The sequence below is a fragment of the Harmonia axyridis genome, chromosome 2, assembly GCF_914767665.1.
Source record: "Harmonia axyridis chromosome 2, icHarAxyr1.1, whole genome shotgun sequence".
Taxonomy (NCBI): domain Eukaryota; kingdom Metazoa; phylum Arthropoda; class Insecta; order Coleoptera; family Coccinellidae; genus Harmonia; species Harmonia axyridis.
The window spans coordinates 8,479,497-8,500,763 of NC_059502.1; the positions used below are offsets into that span (position 1 = coordinate 8,479,497).

Consider the following 21,267-nt stretch of genomic DNA (forward strand, 5'->3'; position numbering starts at 1 on the left):
TCTTCCAGATCTGAACTCCGACTACCTGGACATGTCTTTTGGAAGGTCTCCAGGCACTCCAGGCATGCACGGGTCGAGTCAAAGGACGAAGAGGATGAGGACGTCCTTCAAGCACCATCAGTTGAGGACGATGAAGTCCTACTTCGCGATAAATCATAATCCCGACGCGAAGGATCTTAAACAACTATCACAAAAGACTGGTCTTCCTAAAAGGGTACTTCAGGTAAGATATAGTTTTCTTATGCAATTTTTTGATCGAGTTGTTGTTGAAAATCGTTTCCTGAACCTCCTTATATTTCTCAGTTGTAGTAATAGATTGGGGAAAGACTAATTTCGTTTTTTCAACTAAGTATATCTCCTTCGTTATTGGCCACATCGGATCATAGGATAGGGTGTTGTAAAGGTATGAATGTATACTACTTACACTTTTTTTGTAGTATTGCGCTTGATCGTTTTAATTGTCGACTAAGGTTCATCGAGTATAGAAGTTTCAAAGGACGAAATTCGTCATATTTTACAGACCCAGACCTTGACCAAGCCAGGATTGAAGACGAGGAAGGTGTTGCTGTGTGTTTTGTGAAATTGGTGGGGAATACTCTACTATGAGTTGCTTCCCTATGGTTAAATGCTCAATTTTGGACTCTACTGTTAACTTCTAAACGAATGCTGACCATTGGTGAATAGGAGATACATCATGTTTCATTAGGATATCCTCAGGCCACACACATCTTTGATTGAGCTTCAGAAGCTCTGAGAGCTCAGATGGAAAGTTCTTATGCATCCTTCCTGTAGTCTGAAACCAAGTTTTTTTTTGCATTATTCGAACTGGGGTCGATGTTTTGTTCTCTACCCTACTCATTCATGGACTGGCAACCTCCTTATAGGCCTTTGCCATTACCTTATATGAATGGTTCTTAGGCCAGCCAGCTCTGGACACTAGTATACCATGTGTTCACCTGTTTCTGATTTTGATCCGCAGAGCTTGCAAATCTCATCTGCTGGCTTTCCAGTAGGGTACAAATGATGTTTCTACCGACACTGTCCCGTCAGCAGTCCCACCATCACCCGAAGCTCGGCTCGTGACAGCTTCAAGAGCTTTCTGGCATAGGTAGGTGAAATCATCACGAATTTCTTGGCCAGAGTAATTCCAGGAGTGTTTGTCCAATAGGTTATCCTGTTATTCAACTCCCATTGCCGGACTGCTGCCTTATATTGGTCTTTTCCTCACTGACACCTATCGGTCTATGGTCAATGCGTTGGAAGTACAAACTTAGCTTCAATAAAGGCCTTTGAACATTGTTGTTGAACTAGTGTTTTTGCCAATAGGGACTAAAAGGGCTCAGACGTATAAAAGTCGATAACGGTTGAAGGAGGCTGCTATTATTTTTAGATAGGATATGAAAGAATTCAAAATGAATCATTTCATATTAAAAATTTGATACATGTCTTCCGTAGAAAAAAATTTGTGCTAATAATTCATTTTGGAAATCTTCGAATATCATACGAAATGTAGACAATTTCAGAGTTGTTGACTATTAGCTGCCTGGCACCGATTTTGAGAATGCCCAAAATACTAGATTCTCCTAAATAATTCACAACTGATTAGTGCGAAAGACCTCAGAAAATCGGACAAGGGTGCCTGTTAAATTGAAAACTGTTACTGCTGATTTGGAATCACCCTGTAACTTGAACCCGAGCTATTTTGGCGCACCGTCGTCAACCGCGACGTCACGCCATCCGCAAGACGTTCCGGACAATTAGCAGCCTACTAGATAAACCGATATGTTTTCAGCAAACTAAGACAGAGTTCAAATGCGCCGCGATGCATCGGTACGACATCGGGTTACCGGCGTCTCGCAGATTTATCATTCGAAGCGAAACCCACCAGGTGCACTCTTCTGGTCCGTCTGTCTGTCTGTCGGAACGCGACGCTTCCCGTTTGATTAACGTCGTCGGTACGTCGCGCACGCCTCTGGTTTCGCAGGTTCAAAGAGCGGGAAATAACGCGTGCGAGAGGAAAAAAAGAGGTCGAGTGGGCTTTGGATGTGAGAGGCGGTGATAAATTACTTGCCAGGAATTTTCGTAATGACAAATGTCGGGAATAAGGTTAGGTTGTCTTGTTGGACGCGCCGGTGATTTTTCAGGATATGTCTGAGGTTTGTGAGGAAACGGAGATGTGAGTTAGACAGGGTGTGTCCAAATTAGTAGGTTCGATTTTATTTGGGGAAAACACATTGAATGAAATGGCAAAAGTTCGTTTTATTTGAGCTTTATTTGGAGTTCATTAATGCAGCATGCGGTATGAGTGAACTAGCAGAACCCATCACGTAAGGAGAAAGTGTTATCCAGAGCATCCTTTTTTTTTGCTTTCTTTCTCTTTCTATTGAATCTGAAACCGGAAATCGAGATTCGAACAGCAAACATTATGGCTAGGGATTAACGGCTTGGCTTGATTTTCAAACTACTTGGCTTGAGCTTGACTTGAATTCAAGTCAAGCCCAAGTCAAGGATGTTTTTAAGAGCTATAAAACTTTAAATTGCAATAAGACAACGATGAATTATTCGATTGACATAAATTTTATTTATCCGCAAGATAAGTTTGTGGCATTACATTTCAAATATGATTTCTGGCATATGACCGCCACCTGGCTCGGATGTAGTCCAATCTGGACGGCCAATTTTCGATGACTTTTTCCAACATTTGTGGCCGTATATCGGCAATAACACGGCGAATGTTGTCTTTCAAATGGTCAAGGGTTGGTGGCTTATCCGCATAGACCAATGACTTTACATAGCCCCACAGAAGGTAGTCTAGCGGTGTTAAATCACAAGATCTAGGAGGCCAATTCACAGGTCCAAAACGTGAAATAAGGCGGTCACCAAACGTGTCTTTCAATAAATCGATTGTGGCACGAGCTGTGTGACATGTTGCGCCGTCTTGTTGGAACCACAGCTTCTGGACTTCATGGTTGTTCAATTCAGGAATGAAAAAGTTAGTAATCATTGCTCTATACCAATCATCATTGACTGTAACGTTCTGGCCATCATCGTTTTTGAAGAAGTACAGATCAATGATTCCACCAGCCTATAAAGCGCACCAAACAGTCAGTTTTTCTGGATGTAACGGTGTTTCGACATACACTTGAGAATAAGCTCCAATCCAAATGCGGCAGTTTTGTTTGTTGACGTAGCCATTCAACCAGAAGTGCGCTTCATCGCTAAACAAAATAAAATGGACGTAGTGCGCGATACGTATTCCGCACAGAACCATTATATTCGAAATAAAATTGCAAGCGTCTATTCATGATGAATTACCAAACCAAACTGAGAATAAATCACTTGACAGCTGTCAAATCGGTCGCCATCTTGAACAGTAATGACAACTCAAAGTTATATATCTCGAAAAAAAGCACCCGTTATATGTATCACTTTTGAAGGTGACTATATTGTCGAATAAATTTAAATTTTTAAGAAAAAAAATGCGTTTTTTTCTGGTTAGGCTTATGTCTTATAGAGTGAATCGTTATACTCAAATCAAATTGTCGTTCGGCCGTAAAACCGTTCAGTCAATAACTTACGAAATCCAATCCACTCAAAATAGCCAAATCAAATGCATTAAAACGGAGACAACAATAAACAATCAAATACAATACGTATACATTTACGACCATATCGATTTTACGGGTGCCTATAATCAGCAACAAGCCCTTGAACCAAACATCAAACGTAAACATTCGCAGACTCAATTTTTAAACGCAAACAGCCCAGCAACATCAGACGCCACGCGCCGTTCCGCCACAAGTTCAATAAGCGCCTCTTGTAATAAAATCAAGGCGGCGCGACCTTACCCATTCAAATTCCTCACCGTAAAACAGAAATAAATGTAACCGAATAAGTTAATTTTCCACACTTACCCGCAATAGTGTGCCGACGAACAATGGCCAGACTAAACAAACTAACCTCAAACGGCCGCCTTGACGACCGCATAAAAATTCATTGGGGCATTTATATGCAAGAATAATGCGAATTACCCGTCTCAATGGTCAATTACGCGGAAGCGTAGAAAATTCATTCATAACTTCTCGGGTGTCGGGAATTTTCGGCCTACGGCGATCGGGTCTGGAGTGATTGATGGCCGGGGGAGCGGATGTTGCGGGAACCGTGAAGACGGGTATTTTTGGTTTCGGAGATGGAGACGACGGTGTCAAATGGTCGTATGGTGTTATTGATGGAATTTTGTTGGTGATTAATTGAGGTTTGGGAGGAGTGGATGGTCGGAAGTTGTGATTGATTGGGGCTGCGAGACAGTAGAATCTGGGATATACCGTATGTCGTAGCTATTGAAGAGCTGAGTGGAGACTTTTAGTGGAAAAGTCAGGTCAATTATATTATTTATTCATTTAACTAATCTATTCAATTTTTTATTATATTTGAGAGGTATCACTTCAATAATAATAAAAACTTCATTATTTTCAAATGTGTAGTGTACAATGAATTGTAGAAAACGTTTTCCTCAAAAAAGATGAATAATACATAAATTCTGAAAATGAACAAAAATTCTGATACACCTTCATCTTCAAGAAGTCCTATCCTGAATCTAAATGAAGGAAATTTAGATTAGGAACTGATGAAATTGCTGTAGCATCATCAGCATAACGAAATAGATCGAAATCGATATTTTTTGTGATATTGTTATTATAGAGAATAAAAAGTACTGGTTCTGAAATAGAACCCTGGGGCACCCCTTTTTCAACTGTAAAGAAATTCAAGAGAGATGATAAAAATTGGTCACAGTTGAACGACACAAGTTGGGAATAATCAAAAATTTCAAAGTAAAATATTACGGCATAAATTCTGTATTTTCACAATAATAGACCTTTCGAGATTTATACATCTTTTGTTGATGAAGTTTATCTGTATGAAAAGTCGTATTAAAATTATAGGTCTGACCTTTCAAATGCAGAAAAACTTTTGTAGACTATCCCACCGGCAGCGAACATAATTTCTGTCAAACTGACGTCAAACGATATTGGTTGGGGACTCAGAGTGATAAACATAGATAGAGCATACGTCATTTTCAGTGAGCAAATTTTGTCCCCAACATGAACTATCAAATTTGACATAAAGTGCGCGGAAATGAAAACATATCAGTGATACGATATTTCACTCAATATAATATACATTCCTAATGATAAAAATTGTGGATTTGAAAATATATCACAATCCGACAACGTAATCTAACCATGTTGGGGACATGCAAAAATTGCGTATACTCCCTCTATCTATGTTAATACTCAATGATCTGAAACTAAAATCCAAGCAGAACATTTTGAAGCGATCTTTTCCCTGTCCATCATTACGAAAAATACAAAGCCTTTCCCTACTTACCTTATATGTATATAATTATTATAAATGTACAAAACATAAATGGACATGGCCCGAAAGAAGAAGAGTAACCAATCGGAAACGTCAATCTGGCAACGCCGACCTCAAATCGTTTTTTTCCATAACAACGCTTCTCTGGAACCTTTCGAATTCGGAATCGCATCAGTATGCAGTTGGCGTTGCATCGGAAAAAAGCGAAGCTAATTTCGATCGGTCGTGATTTTCCCGATGATGCCAAACAGGACGGGCCAAGGCGGCAGCGTGAAAGATGGCTTTTTGCGCCCGCGCGGCCATCTTTGAAGGTGGAAGAGCAGCTACCAACAAATGATAATGGGCGGTTTGGAATTTTTTCGCAAATCGGTCAGCTCGGGCGAGCTCGACGGGCCGTATTCGACAATTTTGGATGAGATCGAGATGATCGGAGAATAAGAATGAAGAAAATTTAAATTAGGAACTGATGGAATTGCTGTAGCATCACCAGCAAGAAGAAATAAATCGAAATCAATTTTTTTTGTGATATTTTTCATATAAAGAATAAAAAGTACTGGTCCTGAAATAGAACCTTGGGACACCTCTTTTTCAGCTTTGAAGGAATTCGAGTTTATAGATAACTCTCAATCCAGTTGAGAGCTTTTCCGCATATACCAGATATGAATTTGAAATATTCATGGAAATTCAAAAAAAAAATCGAACGGAAGAATCATTCTTCATCATGACAAAGAGAGCTCTCAAATATTAGCTCAAAGAAGTAGAATTCTGAGTGGACAAAACTTCGAATTGATGGTTAATCCGCCGTATACTCAGTCCTGACTTAACACCCAATGACTTCTTGTTCATTCACTCAAAGAAAAAATTGAGTGGCGAGCATTTTTCAACACCAGAAGAAGCAGATGCCTTCAAAATGCATGTGTTGGAGCTACTTGATTCGGGGTGAACAAATTGTTTTAAACGTTGAAAAAGTGTATTAATCTTCAATTCAAATGGTTTCTATAGTTAATCAATCCTGAAATATGATAGGAAACCATTGTATTGATGACAAGCATCATATTGTACCAGCAGTATCTCATATTCAGAAAAGCTGTCTTCAGTTTGACGCATCACTTGCAACTTCCACGCACAACACACAAAAAACAAACACGAAAACCACTGAAATTGAACTCCAAAGACTGGGATTCTTCCAACGCCATTTACGGGTCTAATTTACACATATGGGCGTTCATTATAAAGGTACGACCACACTTGTCGGCATTGTCCTCGGCCTGGCCGCCTCTCCTCTCTCGACCACCTCAAAAGTCACGCTTCGTCCCTGCACAAACGGCAGTGTCCACTTCTCGGAGAACTCCCATTATCACCACATCGAGTTTATTGTTATTAATAGTGGCGACCTTATTGGGACCTACTCGACGACCGCTGCAGACGTTTTAGTCACCTGATTAGTGCCTTCGGTACCCTACGCGCAGCTTCTTTTTCCCTGAATGATAAACCAGAGCCAGTTTCGTTTTACGGCAGGTCATTTCTGACGTTTAATGCCGATTCCTCTATGTTTAATGCGAATACTCTATGTTCGGTACTTTTACACTTGTACGTCTTGTTTCTATGGCGACGCTTTGATGTCGTCGGATATCGATTCCGAATACTTCGGAACCGCTCGTTTTTTGTCGCCGTTTTATTTTCTATGGCCGCGTCGCTTTGTTGTCGGGGCTGCGTTCCGCAAAAGGGACGTTTCTTTGCGGTTGGTCTGTTATGGTAGAAACGCGATTTCCGACATTGGTTACTGGTCGTTGTTGTCTATGTGCGAATGGGGCGATTTATAAGCGAGACGTCGAGTCGAATCTTGGAAATTTGGTCTTTCCGAGAAACTGTACGCGGCCATATTCGGTAGGTTTTCGCTGAATCACGACCATAGGCGTGAGGAAACTGCGGTTGTCACTTTGGAGGCTGAAAAAACGAATGGTACTCACTTTATTGGCTATTCTTGGAATGGAACGTGTTTTTCTGCTGTGATTCCCGACGAAAATGGAGGTTAAATTCAGTACGACACGTAGGTCTTGGTATGGAGATGTCGAGTAGGTATTGGCGTGCAAATTTCCAAAAGTGGTTGAGATGAGATTTTGACCATCTTCTTCCACAAAAATCATGTTAGCCTAGTATATTGCTGGTATATTTCAAGAGGTGGAGAAAGCATTAGAGAAATTAGAGAGTGTAACCTGACAATTGACCTCTCCTTATAAGTAACAATTGTCTTGCAGAGATTGTACTTCTAATCTTCTCAAGGATGGTTTTAATACCTTGGCAATAAAAATCCTTCTCAAGGTTTTAGAATGTGTTGACTGATGTTGCAAAAAGCCGACTCTTATAAAAAATATATGTTGGGAGAAAATCCAATGAGTTTGTATCTATGTGAATTGCCTAGATACCTATCAAGTTACTGATTAATGTTTTCTGGATAGGTCTTTATTAAATAAATATTTCAACAGTGCAATCCAAATACTGTTGAGAAACATTAATTTTTGAAGATTAACGATCAAAAAAATGTATGTATCAATTTTCATTAATTGAATTATTTGCAATAGTTTTCCTCCTAAAACCGTTATAAGTATCTCCTGAATTTTCCGTGTCATACCCCTCACATATAATCGTTTTTCGAACATCAAGTTCTGATCTGAAACATAGTGAGGTTTCAGATGCGTAGCTTACGTCCAGGAGAAGTTGCAGTATCGGGAATATTATCAAGTTTTTTTCGAAAATTTCAGATTTTTTCTTATAATTTCTGAAATAATGTACTTATCGTCCAACTGCAAGCATTTCCGTGTTCTACATAGTCGGATCAATCAATAAAAAGATACAATGCTCCCATGAAGGAACTTTTATTTTTTTTCAATTTTCTAAGGGTTACGTATGGAAAATTTTACAGAAATTTTTCAGGTGAGATCGAAATTCGGCTAATCAGAGATCGTCAATTCTGGCATCGCTTATCAATTCTTCGTAGAGCTCACGGTTTTGAGGAAATTTGAACATTTGGGAAAAAATTGAATTTCCCTCCAAAAATCATTATATCTTCTAAATTATTCGTCACAGACCCCTCAAATACGAACGTTTTTCAAACATTTAGTTCAGATCTGAAACATAGTGAGGTTTCAAAGGCGTGACTAACGTCCAGGAGAAAGAAGTTGCAGTTTCGGGAATATAATCAAGTTTGTTTTCGAAATTTCAGATTTTAACCCATAATTTTTGAAATAATGTACTAATCGCCCAACTGCAAGTATTTTCGTGATCTTAATAGTCGAATCAATCAATTAAATGCTACAATATTCCCATGAAGGAACTTTCATTTCTTTTCAATTTTCTAAAGGTTAGGTATGGAAATTTTTCCGAAAAATATTCGACAATAATTATTTGATATAATTGGTGTTGAAGTGAATAGCTAATTATTTAACAACTACTTCATTTTCGATATCTGTAGTTGATAAAGTCGAAGGTGCTATTAATAGTAGTATTCAGTTTTTGATTTTCTTTTTCTGCATTGTATTCTGATGCTGGAGTTGTTTTCACTGTTCTTCATTGATTGAAAAAGTTTACAAGAAACTTTCTGCATGCCGATTCTTCGATGTAGTCTTCAGCCACAGTAGAGGATTGTCTTAATCCTTGTCCAGTATAATTTTCTGGATTTTCTAGGTTCAGATATTCAGCAATTGTACTACTGATTGTACACCATATAATAATCATATATTGATGTATGTAGGTGTGTAGGATATATTTTCGATAGAAATTGCAAAGATCAAAGAGACATCCTTCCTAATGGCACTTAAATTCATTTTTATGATAACTAATGTTAAGAATCAAGAGAGATTCAAAAAATTATATCTCCTCTTGCAAAGAAAGTAACTTAAATATTTTCTACTCGAAATGAAACCAAGAACATCCCCCCTTCATTTCCACCATTTTAATAAAAAACACCCTATACAAACATCAAATTTATATGTAAATGACAGATTTCCGAGCGAAATTCTCAGCTTACCACCCTCCACTGCGTTCGTCATTCAAGCTAACAATACGAGCCTCGGCCGTCGCTTCTACTTCAAAGCCGTAACGTGATACGATTCCACCCCCCTCGCCACCCCCGTACAATGCAGAAAAAATCCCCATTCTTCCGTCTCCAACGATACAAACCTTCCGACAACCCCATTTTTCCTTCTCCCGATTTTCCGAGGGGGTGGCGTCTGACAACCCCCTCGCTCTGCCCCTCGGGGGCGCCGAAGACGCGTAATTGGAGGGCGCAGGCGGCGATATATTTTATTTCGAGTTGCGGGTGGTTGCACCCCGAAAAGGCGGCAACCCTCCGACTGATATTGATTTCGGGGGTGAAGTAGTCGCCCTAGAATTCGCGATTTTTCCGATGGGGATGTTTGGGTGGCGTTCGGTCTTTTTACACCCCCAACCCCCCTACGTCCCTGACTTCTTTACGGTCCTGAGGATCGGGGGTTTTGAGCAGAGGGGGATTCTGATTTTTGCTTAAGGGTGGGTTTATCTGAGACGCTGCAGTTCTTCTTTTTCGAGGAAAAGGATGGCAATCTTAGGAGTAAGGGGTGTTTTGAGTCATATTTATTTGTTTTTGTGATCTAATCTCAGAGTAAGAAACATAGATAGAGGGAGCATATGTTATTTTTAGTAAGCAAATTTTGTCCCCAACATAGACTATCAAATTTGACATGAAGCGCGCGGAAATGAAAACATATCACTCATACGATATTTCCCCCAATTCGCGAGTTTCTCCGCAAAGAACGCACTTCTTATGTCCTATAGTGAATCAACGTTTCATATTAACTCAAAATATATTGAAATAAATACCTAAATATATCAGAAATTCGGAAACAAACTTCAAGCGAGCCAAACGACGTGAAACAACCTATGACACTAGGAGAGCAAAAGTTGCCAAACCTTGGATTTCAGCAGGTAGATACAGAAAATAATAAAAATTCTGCTCATTATAAATTCGATTAGAAAAAATATCGGATTCCAAATATTCAAATTTGCATATTTAATCGGGAATCACTCAAATAAATATATTTCATTCAATAGAATATACATTTACAACGATATAGTAAAATTGTAGATTTAAAAATATATCACAATCCGACAACGTAATCTAACCATGTTGGGGACATGTAAAATTGCTTCTACTTCCTCTATGTTTATTACTTTATGATTCTAATAAACTTTCAATCATACAATTCACATCGAATCAACGTGATTGCATTGTGAAAATCTGGATCCGTTCGACAAAAAAACTACCCCGAAATTATTGGGATACCTACATTTCATTGTGTTGAACCTGATACCTGATTGAAGAGCTCCATCAATGAATTGCAGAATATTGTACAACTCACTAGCTCAGAGTTTCTATCTATGAATTTCAAATAATCAAATCGGACAAATCATTTTTCAAAACCTATAAAACACAATATTATAAAAATATGTTGAAATTAGATTAATTCAAATGAATCTCACTCTAATATCTGACGCCCAATAATTTCGAATAAATTCTGGAATTGTGAAGAAATAATTGAATTTATGCGACGTTTGAAGGAAAATACGTTCAAAAATCCACCTTGTAGTTTTTGATAAATTCCTGGTATATTTTTGGCACAGCATCTTTGCAATCTTATGGTGCTCTTCTTTCCAGTGAAAATATCCCAGAAGCACAACAAGACAAAATCGAATACGAATATGAAAAAAACCGAAATATAGCGGAAGAAATAATTCAAATTGAAAAACTGTTTGTATCCGCGCACTTATTCAAACGATGATGCCCCAATTACAACGTCGAGTGAAGGAGTTCCATAGGGATAAATCAGAATTATGGAGGTTTGTCGGACTGTATCAAAGGAACGGGAGGAACACATGGCATTAAACAATTCATAACTCATATTTATAGGTATCAGATTTTTGAGTACACCACTCTCCTAATTAAACTAGATGTAGTCGATCTTTTGATATTTTCAGTGCAACGAACACGTGTTTCTTGATCTCTGGTTATTCAGTTATTCAGAGAAGAAGAAAAAGAACAAGTTTATATTTGAGCCTAAGTTTAGTGCCGTCAGTAGAGAAAAGGAGTGTTTTTTTGAAGAAAAATTGTTTTTCTACAAGAAATGAGATTATTTTACTATTTTTTCTATATTTTTTTGTTCCAATCAAATACATCGTTAACTTGATTGTTAACTGATAAATCAATCTCAATTTTGTGAACTTCCAATGTGTCGTGTCTAGAATAACAAAATAATTGAATAGCAGAATAGCGGAATAACAAAATAACAGAATAATTCAATACGAGAATAACAGTTTAGTAACAGTAGTTGATTAAATAAATTTCAGGGAGTTAAACGAATATGCAATTCCATCATTCCGTTATTTCGAACTACCTTTATATACTTAGATTATAATAGTTATGAGTTAATTTAATGTTTATTCATGAGGAGAAATTATAAACCACGAGTACGAAGAGCAAGTTGAAATGAATTTGTTGCTTGATTAATGTGTTCTTTTTTGTTTTTTGACTTCTGAGCTGCAGGTGATAAATATTGCTATTGAAAAATTGAATTAGGTTATAAAGGGTTTTCCAATAAGAGGTTTCATTTTGATATTGAAAAAACAAACGGGGTTATTCTGAGAGAAATCAATGCATGTTTATTTCATTTTTGAGACATATTAGCCAAAAGACAGCTACAGCTACGATTGTAGCATTAATAATAATATTATTTATATTCTTTTTTTCAAATTTTCCATGACCAATTTGCACATTTGAGGCTGTACGTCATCGATATAACTTCACGATTTCCAAAATCTTCAATCGATAGTGGAGCTTTGGTTAAGATCTTATTTTTCACGTGACTCCAAAAAAAAAGTCTGAAGGTGTTAGATCACAAAATCTCGATGGCCAATTGCGATTTTCAAAAAATAAAGAGGCCAGAAAACTTTTCTTGCAAAATCACGACTATTTCGTTGCTTGACTGATAAAGCGAAGCAATTATCTACTAATTTCGAAAAGAGACTGAACTGCTCATAATAATAATGCCCCCCTCCCCCGTTCTGATTCGATGCAAGCGCCTCTTCTCGAAGATTTATAATCCCGAAAAAACAACCCCCTCTCGGAAATAATACATCAAAAGCTGCTGCAGTGGCGCACTCAAGAAGGCGAATGCCACATTCATCAGGTCCTCGGGGACCGAAATAAGCGAGTATTTTTTTTGATCGATCGTCTCCGGGACTCCCTGGACGTCCCCACCGCATGGGGCTGCCGAATGGCGCCTCTCGTAGTGACGCGATTGTGACAAATTAGACGGGCGTCGCGGTGGAAGTAACAAATCGTCGACGACAGGCTTTATTCCCGTTGCGCGGTATGTTTATACGCCAATTTGGCGATGTACTTCCCGGGGAAGTTGGCAATTAGTCGAGGGGTGTCGAATCGTGACGTATTGGTGGCCAATCGATAATTTTGTGTACAGAACAATTTGAACTTTTTATAGTTTATTTTTACGTCATTTAATTTGTTCCACCTGTCACTATGTCAATATTCTCTGTGAAGTTTCTATGGTTCAAGCTCTTTACAGATCAAAGTCTACTCTGAAAATTTTTACGCCGTTTCGTTAGTGCATTATCATTTTTATAGAATGATATTTAAAATCAAATTCAATTAAGGATTTTTCGCCACATAATTTAAGGCCATTGCTGGCTCAAAATTCGAAGAATACAGACATTGCTTACGAAACGAGATAGTTTTGTTAGAAGAGTTCTCGCTCAAAAATGATAAATGGAGCACCAACCGCCGTACAAGAAACCGACATTTCCTTCCTTCGTGCAACCTGGCGAAACGATCTGAATCCTTTGTAGACCTCACAGCAATCGCGGTGTCCTAATATCCATCTGAACCAGTGCGGTAATGAGGCCTTTGCGGAAAGTAACACAAACTGAAGCGTAATTTATAGTTCGAGTACCGAATATATCATCACCGCTGACAACGACAACCATATTACATCATTGCAGTTTCTGTTTCGATTCTTGCCGTATGCTTCTCGGAGAAATATTGCCATGTCAACGGAAAGGGGGGCTCAACACTAGAGAAATTGAATTGCTAGTTGATTTCAATTGTAGCAGATCAGGAAATTGTTTCGATGTGGCGAATGCTATTCTTGTATTGTATTCAAACAGAAAGGAATTCTTTGAATGGTATGGGGAATCTATGTTAATACCGTTTTGTATCTGTGGATCCTTAAAATGTAGAGCAGAATATAAAAGGCACTTCTGGGGTCTTATGATCCACTGAACAAGAACAAATCATTTGTAATGAATAATTTACTGACTTTCTGCAGACCTCAGGAACCTCCAAGGAAAGAAATTTGGCTCTCATGAAAAAGTGATTGCTGATGTTGAAACTTATTTCCAAAGCAAATAGGAATCTTTCTACAGCGATTTCGAGAAGTTAGAGGGTTGCAATTCATGTAAAGCTCTTGCAGGTGGCTATGTTAAAGAATAAAGTAGAATTTTTGAGAAAAAATAAATGGCCCTGGACTTATGAGTGGAGTGTGAATTTACAAATTTTGGGCTAATGTTTATTCTTAATTTCTCTTTATTCTGAACTGCTCTTTATTGAAAGGTCAACATCATCATTCGTTTCAAACTGTCATGATCACTCGGAATATTCAATGATCTATAAATCAAACATTCGTGTGGTTGACTGTCAGCAAGTGTTTCAGAAACAACCTAAAAAATTAATTATCTAAATTACTGTAAGGACTGCATGGTTAATCATCATTCTGTTGAAGTAGGACAACTATTGCTATCTTTTGTAAGACTACCCAGCCTAAGAAGCACACTCCTGCTCAAGGTATTGCTTAGTTCTCACAAAGTGATTGGCAAGGTTCGTAGATCATTACTAAATTAGCAAATATGTTAGACGACCTCCTTGGGAGATGTTGACTAGGGTATAGAATGACAGATCAATCTGGTCGTAGTTCTGAAATACCTCTGGAATTAGCCTCTACACTTGATCAAGCCTAAAAAAGCAGCAATAAGCTTCCAGCTTGCAAGGGATCCGAAGTACTATCTTCGTTTTTTCGAATGTATTTCCTGATGACCATTTTGATGAAAATTACTATCTGCTTATCATTTTAACTGAAGGAAAATAAGCAAACCTATTGGTTTTAATATTGCTGAGATGGAATTTGCTACTGATTTTTTGCTATATAGAACCCTCATCACATAAAATAACTTTAGATGATGATTCTGCAGTAAAATTGAAATGGTAGACACATTCTGTCTGCACTCTCTCTGATTAGCCTAATCATATGTCTAAATATCTTTCGAGAAAATCATAATTCAATAGAAAACATTCATCTGATGTTGAAGTTATGGCTTATTTTTTCGCTTGTAAAGCACATTCCTATTTTCTTCAAGGTATTAAATGGTAACAATGTCTTCTTCACTCTAGCAATCCAATATCTTGAGTTAACCATGAACAGTGCACGAACACCAAAAACAATTGTAGGTAGATTACCTTTGTTTCGACTCAACTGATCGATTATGAAACAACGGTAATCATTTCTAAAACCAACTAACCAATATTTGAGTGCCCATCTTTCTCTCAGCGAAAATAAAACCCGAGCAAAAACTGTAAGATCGCATATACCGTTCGTCCTGACTTATTAGAGCCTCGTACGGCAAGATTTACTGCTTCCTATTTATTTTAATTTGTATCGCGATGAGTTTTCCATATCTTGTTATACGCTTCAGGTATTATGTAGCGATGATGGATACGTGTATTAGTGGTGCAAGCTCGAATCACGTACAATGGCGGAATTATTCAGGATGTCTTCCACGGACATATATGCGTAATTCCGTGTAATGCGTGATGATTGATGGTTGCCGAGATCCTTATGCATACAACATTCCATCTTTCGTCCAGACCGGATAATGATGAATATATTAGGCGAGCGCCTTCAGTTGGCGATGTTCAGCCTTGGAGGCGATCTAGGGGGCATAAAGGGGAGGGCGCAGTGGGTTTTGGTTCGTTATTTGCGAGTAATCATTTTTGTGCAGACGGACCTGGTTTAGCAAGAATAGCGAAGAACCGACTTTCCTGATCAAGTACTCCAGGTGAAGGATGAAAGTGGAACTATAATTTTAGATCACCTTCAATTTGGGTTCAGACTTGAAATACAAAAGCGTACAACTTTGCTTTCGCCGTTTTTCTACCGAAATTCGAGGTTTTATTGTAAAAAACTGGTTAAACATTCATGATTTAAAGTATTGACAATCGCTGGTCACTACTTTTTCTCATCTTTCATGCAACGTTCGAATCCCGCGATCCATGAATCAATTTTTCACTTCTTCATAAAACCGGAAGTGCTGGTCAACCAGGTAGTGTGAATAGGGCGGGTGGGGGTAGGACTTCCATTTCAACGTTTCCAAGTATGTCTTGACCACTTTTGCAACATGGGGTCGAGCATTGTCTTGCTGTAAAATCACTTTATCATGTCTCTCCTTGTATTGCGGCTGTTTGTCTTTCAATGCTCACCTCAAACGCATTAATTGCGTTCGATTACGATCCCCTGTGATTGTTTCAGTCGGTTTTAACATCTCATAATACACTACGCCAAGCTGATCTCACCAAATACTGAGCATGACCTTGGAACCGTGAATATTCGGTTTGGCCGTCGACGTAGAAGCATGGCCGGGATATCCCTATGTTTTTCTGCGCTTGGGATCATCGTAATTAACCCATTTTTCATCTCCAGTCACAATGCTATTCAGAAATACCTTCCGTATTTGCCTTGCGAGTAGCTGTTCACAAGCAAACAAACGTCGTTCAACATTTCTCAGCTGCAACTCGTACGGACCCAATTTCCTTGTTTCTGAATCATTCCTATGACTTTCAGGCATTTTGAAATGGCTTTTTGCGTCACTTCCAATGATCTTGCCAATTCTTGTTGCATTCGACACGAGTCTTGATCAAGTAAAACCTCCAAATCTGCATCTTCGAAAACCTTTTCTCTTCCACCGTCATGCTGGTCTTTGACGTCTAAATCACCGTTCTTGAAGTGGCCAAGGTCGTCTCTTAATATTATCTGTGTATAAACGCCAGGATAGGTAATTTTTCAAAGGTTACAGGCGTTTGACAAAATGTAGTAGAATAAAGGTGATGTCAAGTTCAATATATTATAATTTTTCATCAGTATTTTCTCATCTGTCGAGTCAATTTTCTGCATTTCCTTTTAAGGTGCCAGTATGAGTATCAGCAAAAAACCCAAATTTACATACATTTCTGAGAAACTGCTGTTAGATTGATCTTTTGTTCTGACAATGACTACGGTAGACTTGGCTATCATTTCGTAAGTATTGAGAACTGGCTTATTGTGATCTGTTCTTCTTAGGTTTGCCACTACTGGACACTTGCAGATTTCATTAATTTCATCTGCTGACAAGCCCATGGGACATGAGAGGCCAAAAGTTAAAACTTCCTGATTGCTCTTCGAACTGTTAGTCGTAATAACCAACTGACATTTAAGAAAGTCTCTTTTTCCTTTAGGAATGGGATCTCTCAACGAAAAAATAAATTCCCCCAAACGACACATAGCAATATGACTTAAAAAAAAACCTCCATCCCACCATTCTCTCCATCTCAAAATCTCTTGATCACACATGCAGATGTGACACATTGCTATGGCGACCCATCGCACCAAGACCGCAATTGTTCAAGGTGTAATCGGGCTCCAGGATCTGCCAGCAGCATCCACGGATCTCGGCTGCGGCTCAACCGAGGCGACTATTTCTATTTCCGCTAATTGCCGAAGGCGGCTGTGTGCCGGAATGTACCCTAGTGAGGAATGACTGTCGGTGAGTTATCGCTATGGCGACCGTCACCCCTGACGTATCCCGCAGTCGGTCGGATTCGGCTGCTCGCACTTTCTGAGAGCTATCGATCCTAGGGTGACGCTGAGATGGGTTGAGATGGCAGCACTAGACTGCTACTGGAAGTTTTCTTCTTTATTTACTTCATTAGTTATCCGATCGTGTTGAGATTTTGGGTATATATGGAGTTAAACTTGATTCTCGTTTGAATTTCAAGGTCCACTTGGAAAATGTACGTTTTGAATTGAAGTTGAGGAATATGATCCTTCAAAAATCAGCTGGTTTTTCATGGGGTGCTGATGCCAGCACTCTTCGTACGGCAGCCTTGGCCTTGGTTTTTTCTGCTGCTGAATATTGTGGTATTGTGGTTATTTTTGGTTTAATAGTGCTCATGTTCATAAAATTGATGCACAGCTCAATATTTCTATGAAAATTATCAGTGGAACTATTGTATCTACACCTTCACATTGGTTACCAGTTCATATTCGTAGACAGGTCTCAGTCAAGTACTTATTTCTAGTTGTATAACACCTATCAGATATTAGAACTGCCAGATTAAGGTCACGCAAACCTTTATGGATTAATTTAATACCTTCCTTGAATCTAATGTGAGTCACAAAGAAATTTGGCTTTTGGAATGGAGTTCTTGAATGATCTTCAACAAAAGTCTAATCATTGATCCTTCAGAGGAAGCCCTGGATTGTAATCTTCCTAGGAAAATTTGGTGTATTTCAAATCGGCTTAGGACTGGTCATGATCGTTGCAATAGTATGTTCTTCAAATGTCATTCTATTGAAAGCTGACTAAGTGAGTGTGATGTAGAAGAAACCATTGACCACTTGGTGACTACTTGCCCAATTTATAACTACATGGTTGTTTCCAAGCTATCAATTTAGTTTCAGATTCTATTTTAGAATGGGTCGCTTACTCCAAACCAATATAATGGAAACTAACATTCATTACTCCTTTCTGTTTTTTTTTATTTTGTTGATTCACTCGCCAAATGGCACCCTTGCAGAGCCTGGGTCTAGAGTTTTGTTGTCTCCAAGTGCAAAATCGCGAATGAATTAACGAGCGCTGAAAAGCTACTGACTTTACATCAGTTCTTTCCTCATTTTTTTTAATCTTCCACCGATTCTAGCCAAGCACTGATGCGCCAAATGATACTTCACTTCTTCCTCGAACCGTCTTCTATCTCACATCCGCCAATCCTCCAACATCCAACTATATCCACACCCCCAATTACAGTGAAATGTTTGACATCAATTACCATTGTCGCGCGCTGGCTAAAAGAAGATTGAAAAGGAACGTATCCGTAATGTAATAAGTACATCTCGACGAAAGTAAGCATTCAGCTGGAGCGATCTCCTCCGAGCGGCGGTGGCGGCGGCGTTTAGCCAGGAACGCCACCGGCATTAAAAAAACCAGGTCCATTAAAATCTTTCACTCGACTTGGGCCGTTCGTCTTAGGGGAGCACTCGTTAGGAGAGGATGGAACGGGGGGGCCTGAGGCCCCCTCGATTTATTAAGCCCCCTCTAATCGGCTTGATTTGTGGATCGGGGCCCAATCGACGCGGAGATATTGGATCGTACTGTACCACTCGCCTCGGGGGTGATCTGGTCGGTTGTCGAGCGAAACTGTAGGTAAATATTGGAGTTGATTCCTTATTTTCTGAACAGTAAACTGATATATAAAATTTTATGACGTCGGTTTGATTATTGTTGATTGTAAGTCGGTTGCGCGTAACTTTGATCGGCCAATCAACTATCGGTGAGTTTAGTTTGAATTTTATGGTCTTCGCTGTTTTTTGTATAGCACGCGTAAAACAAATAATGAATCGTTAAACAGTCTTTCAAACCTACTATGCATTATTCCACTCTTGCATGGTCGATGTCCTACAAATATGAGGAAATTGAAGAAGTCTTAAAAGAAAGTTTCAATTTGTTAAGCTTACTGCCTGAATGCAATTTGTCAATAGGTAGCTTGGCTCTTGGAAAGTTATTCTCTAGTGAGCATTTCTTGAGAGTGGATCGCATGTTGTGTGTACGCGAATTTTATAAAAATTGTAATTCTGCTAGTTAAGCGTGAAGACATTCCTCCAATATTCGAAGTTCTACTCGCCAAGCCTTGCTCTCATTCGGAAATGGGTGAAAAAGTCCTAGGAGAGTGGTGCAATAATAGATGAACCAAAACCTAGGTGCCCAAGGTTATTGAACATGGAAGAGAACGTCTGTTCGTGATGATCCCGACCTCCCCATTCGAAAGCGGAAGTGCTTTGGATGTGCATAAATCATTGGCTATACACCGCATTTCACACCTAGATCTAAAGCTGCTATAACCATGAACATGGTTCCAGAAGAATGGAGGAACCTTACACATGTCCAATGCGTATCTGCCATTTGTTTGTAGAATGTTTCCAGGCAAATCAATCTCCAGGAGAGGTGACTTTTACTGGACTCTTGAAACTTCTCTTGCATGGAGGGAGCAGGAGAGAAAATGAAAGCATTTCTTAAAAGGGAACCTGATGGAATCCGATATTTCCAAAACTATTTGTTGATTGTGTATTCTGATGAAAAAAAGAGTATATTTTAACAGAAATCAATGGGTGTTTATCTCACTGTAAAAAGAAAGGAATAAGCCAAATGGCCGTCATAGGTACAGTTGCAAAATCATATGCTTCTCATGAAATTTGACCAATTCGCCCATTTGCGGCTGTATGTCCTCGATAACTTCACGAATTCCATCTTTAAGGTCTTCAATCGATTGTGGAGCATTGGCATAGGCCTTATCTTTCACGTGGCCCTAAAGAGAACAGTCTAAAGGTGTTGAATCATAAGATATGGCCAATTGTGATCACCTCTTTGAGGATTAATATGACCAGGAAGTTTCTCTTGGAATATTGCGATTTTTTCAACAATAATAATTCTTAGATTAAACGAGACCCCAAAGCGGAAATTCTACTTATTAACGTAGCCTCCGAGATGAAAATGGACTCATGGATTCATCACTGAAGATCATATTTCTATGAAAATCCGGATCATTGCAAAGATCCAATCAACGAAGATGTGACCTTGCTGGTTATCGTCTTGAGTTTTTGAGTTAACTGAACATTACAGGCCTTAATTTACATATCAATCTATATCTATACGTCAGTTGCTCCCTTGAAACTAAAAAAAAGGTTCTGATTGTACATGAAATCTTTATTAGTAAATTCATTCATTAGTGATTAAAGGTCATGATAATATTTGAAATCCTGAAAATTACAATTACAACATTGTAACGTTCATCAAGAACATAAAGATTCCGACAACGAACGTACGAAAAACCAGTAGGTACATCTGCGGTCTAAGCCGGACAAATGGCAACAATGTCTTTCGTGAAAAAACTAAATTCAGCATAGACAAATCATAAAGGCAGATGCACAGGTGCCGACTACCCGAACGGGATTGGAATACAAAGCATACTGCGTGTTCACGTAGGTCATTACGGTATTCAGTATGTATAGGATGAGTGTTGTTGATTTTCTATGCGATCTGAATGCCGAAACACATATAAATGGTGAATTGTGGACGACATGTCGACTGTCTGAGAGAAAAAAGACCGGTCGGAGATGATCGTTGTTGTTTTTTTTTCGATCGAAGTTGGTCTCCTGGGAGAAAGTAGAAGACTACGTGAGGAGGGCTCTATGTGGCAAGCTTGACGGCATAATGGGAATCTTTGTTTTTTCGAAGAATCTCAGTTCACTCGCTATACGAACATTTTATTTTTTTTTAGAGTTTTATGTACTTAGGATCAACTTCAGAGTTATTAACATAGATAGAAGGAGCATATGTCATTTTCATTAAGCAAATTTTGTCCTCAACATGAATTATCAAATTTGACATGAAGCGCGCGCAAATGAAATGATCAGTGATACGATATTTTCCTCAATTCGCGAGTTGCTCCACATGGAACGCACTTCTCATGTGCCATAGTGA

General features: G+C 38.8%; 1 protein-coding gene across 2 annotated transcripts in view; it reads left to right on the forward strand.

Annotated features, from left to right (window-relative positions):
- LOC123672918 (LIM/homeobox protein Lhx9-like) overlaps positions 1–21,267 on the forward strand; it is a 211,747-nt gene that overhangs the window by 187,938 nt on the left and 2,542 nt on the right. For both annotated transcript variants that reach the window (XM_045607268.1, XM_045607267.1), the window contains exon 4: positions 9–223. In XM_045607268.1, coding sequence (XP_045463224.1) covers positions 9–223 — 215 coding nt within the window. The remainder of the gene's footprint in view (positions 1–8; positions 224–21,267) is intronic.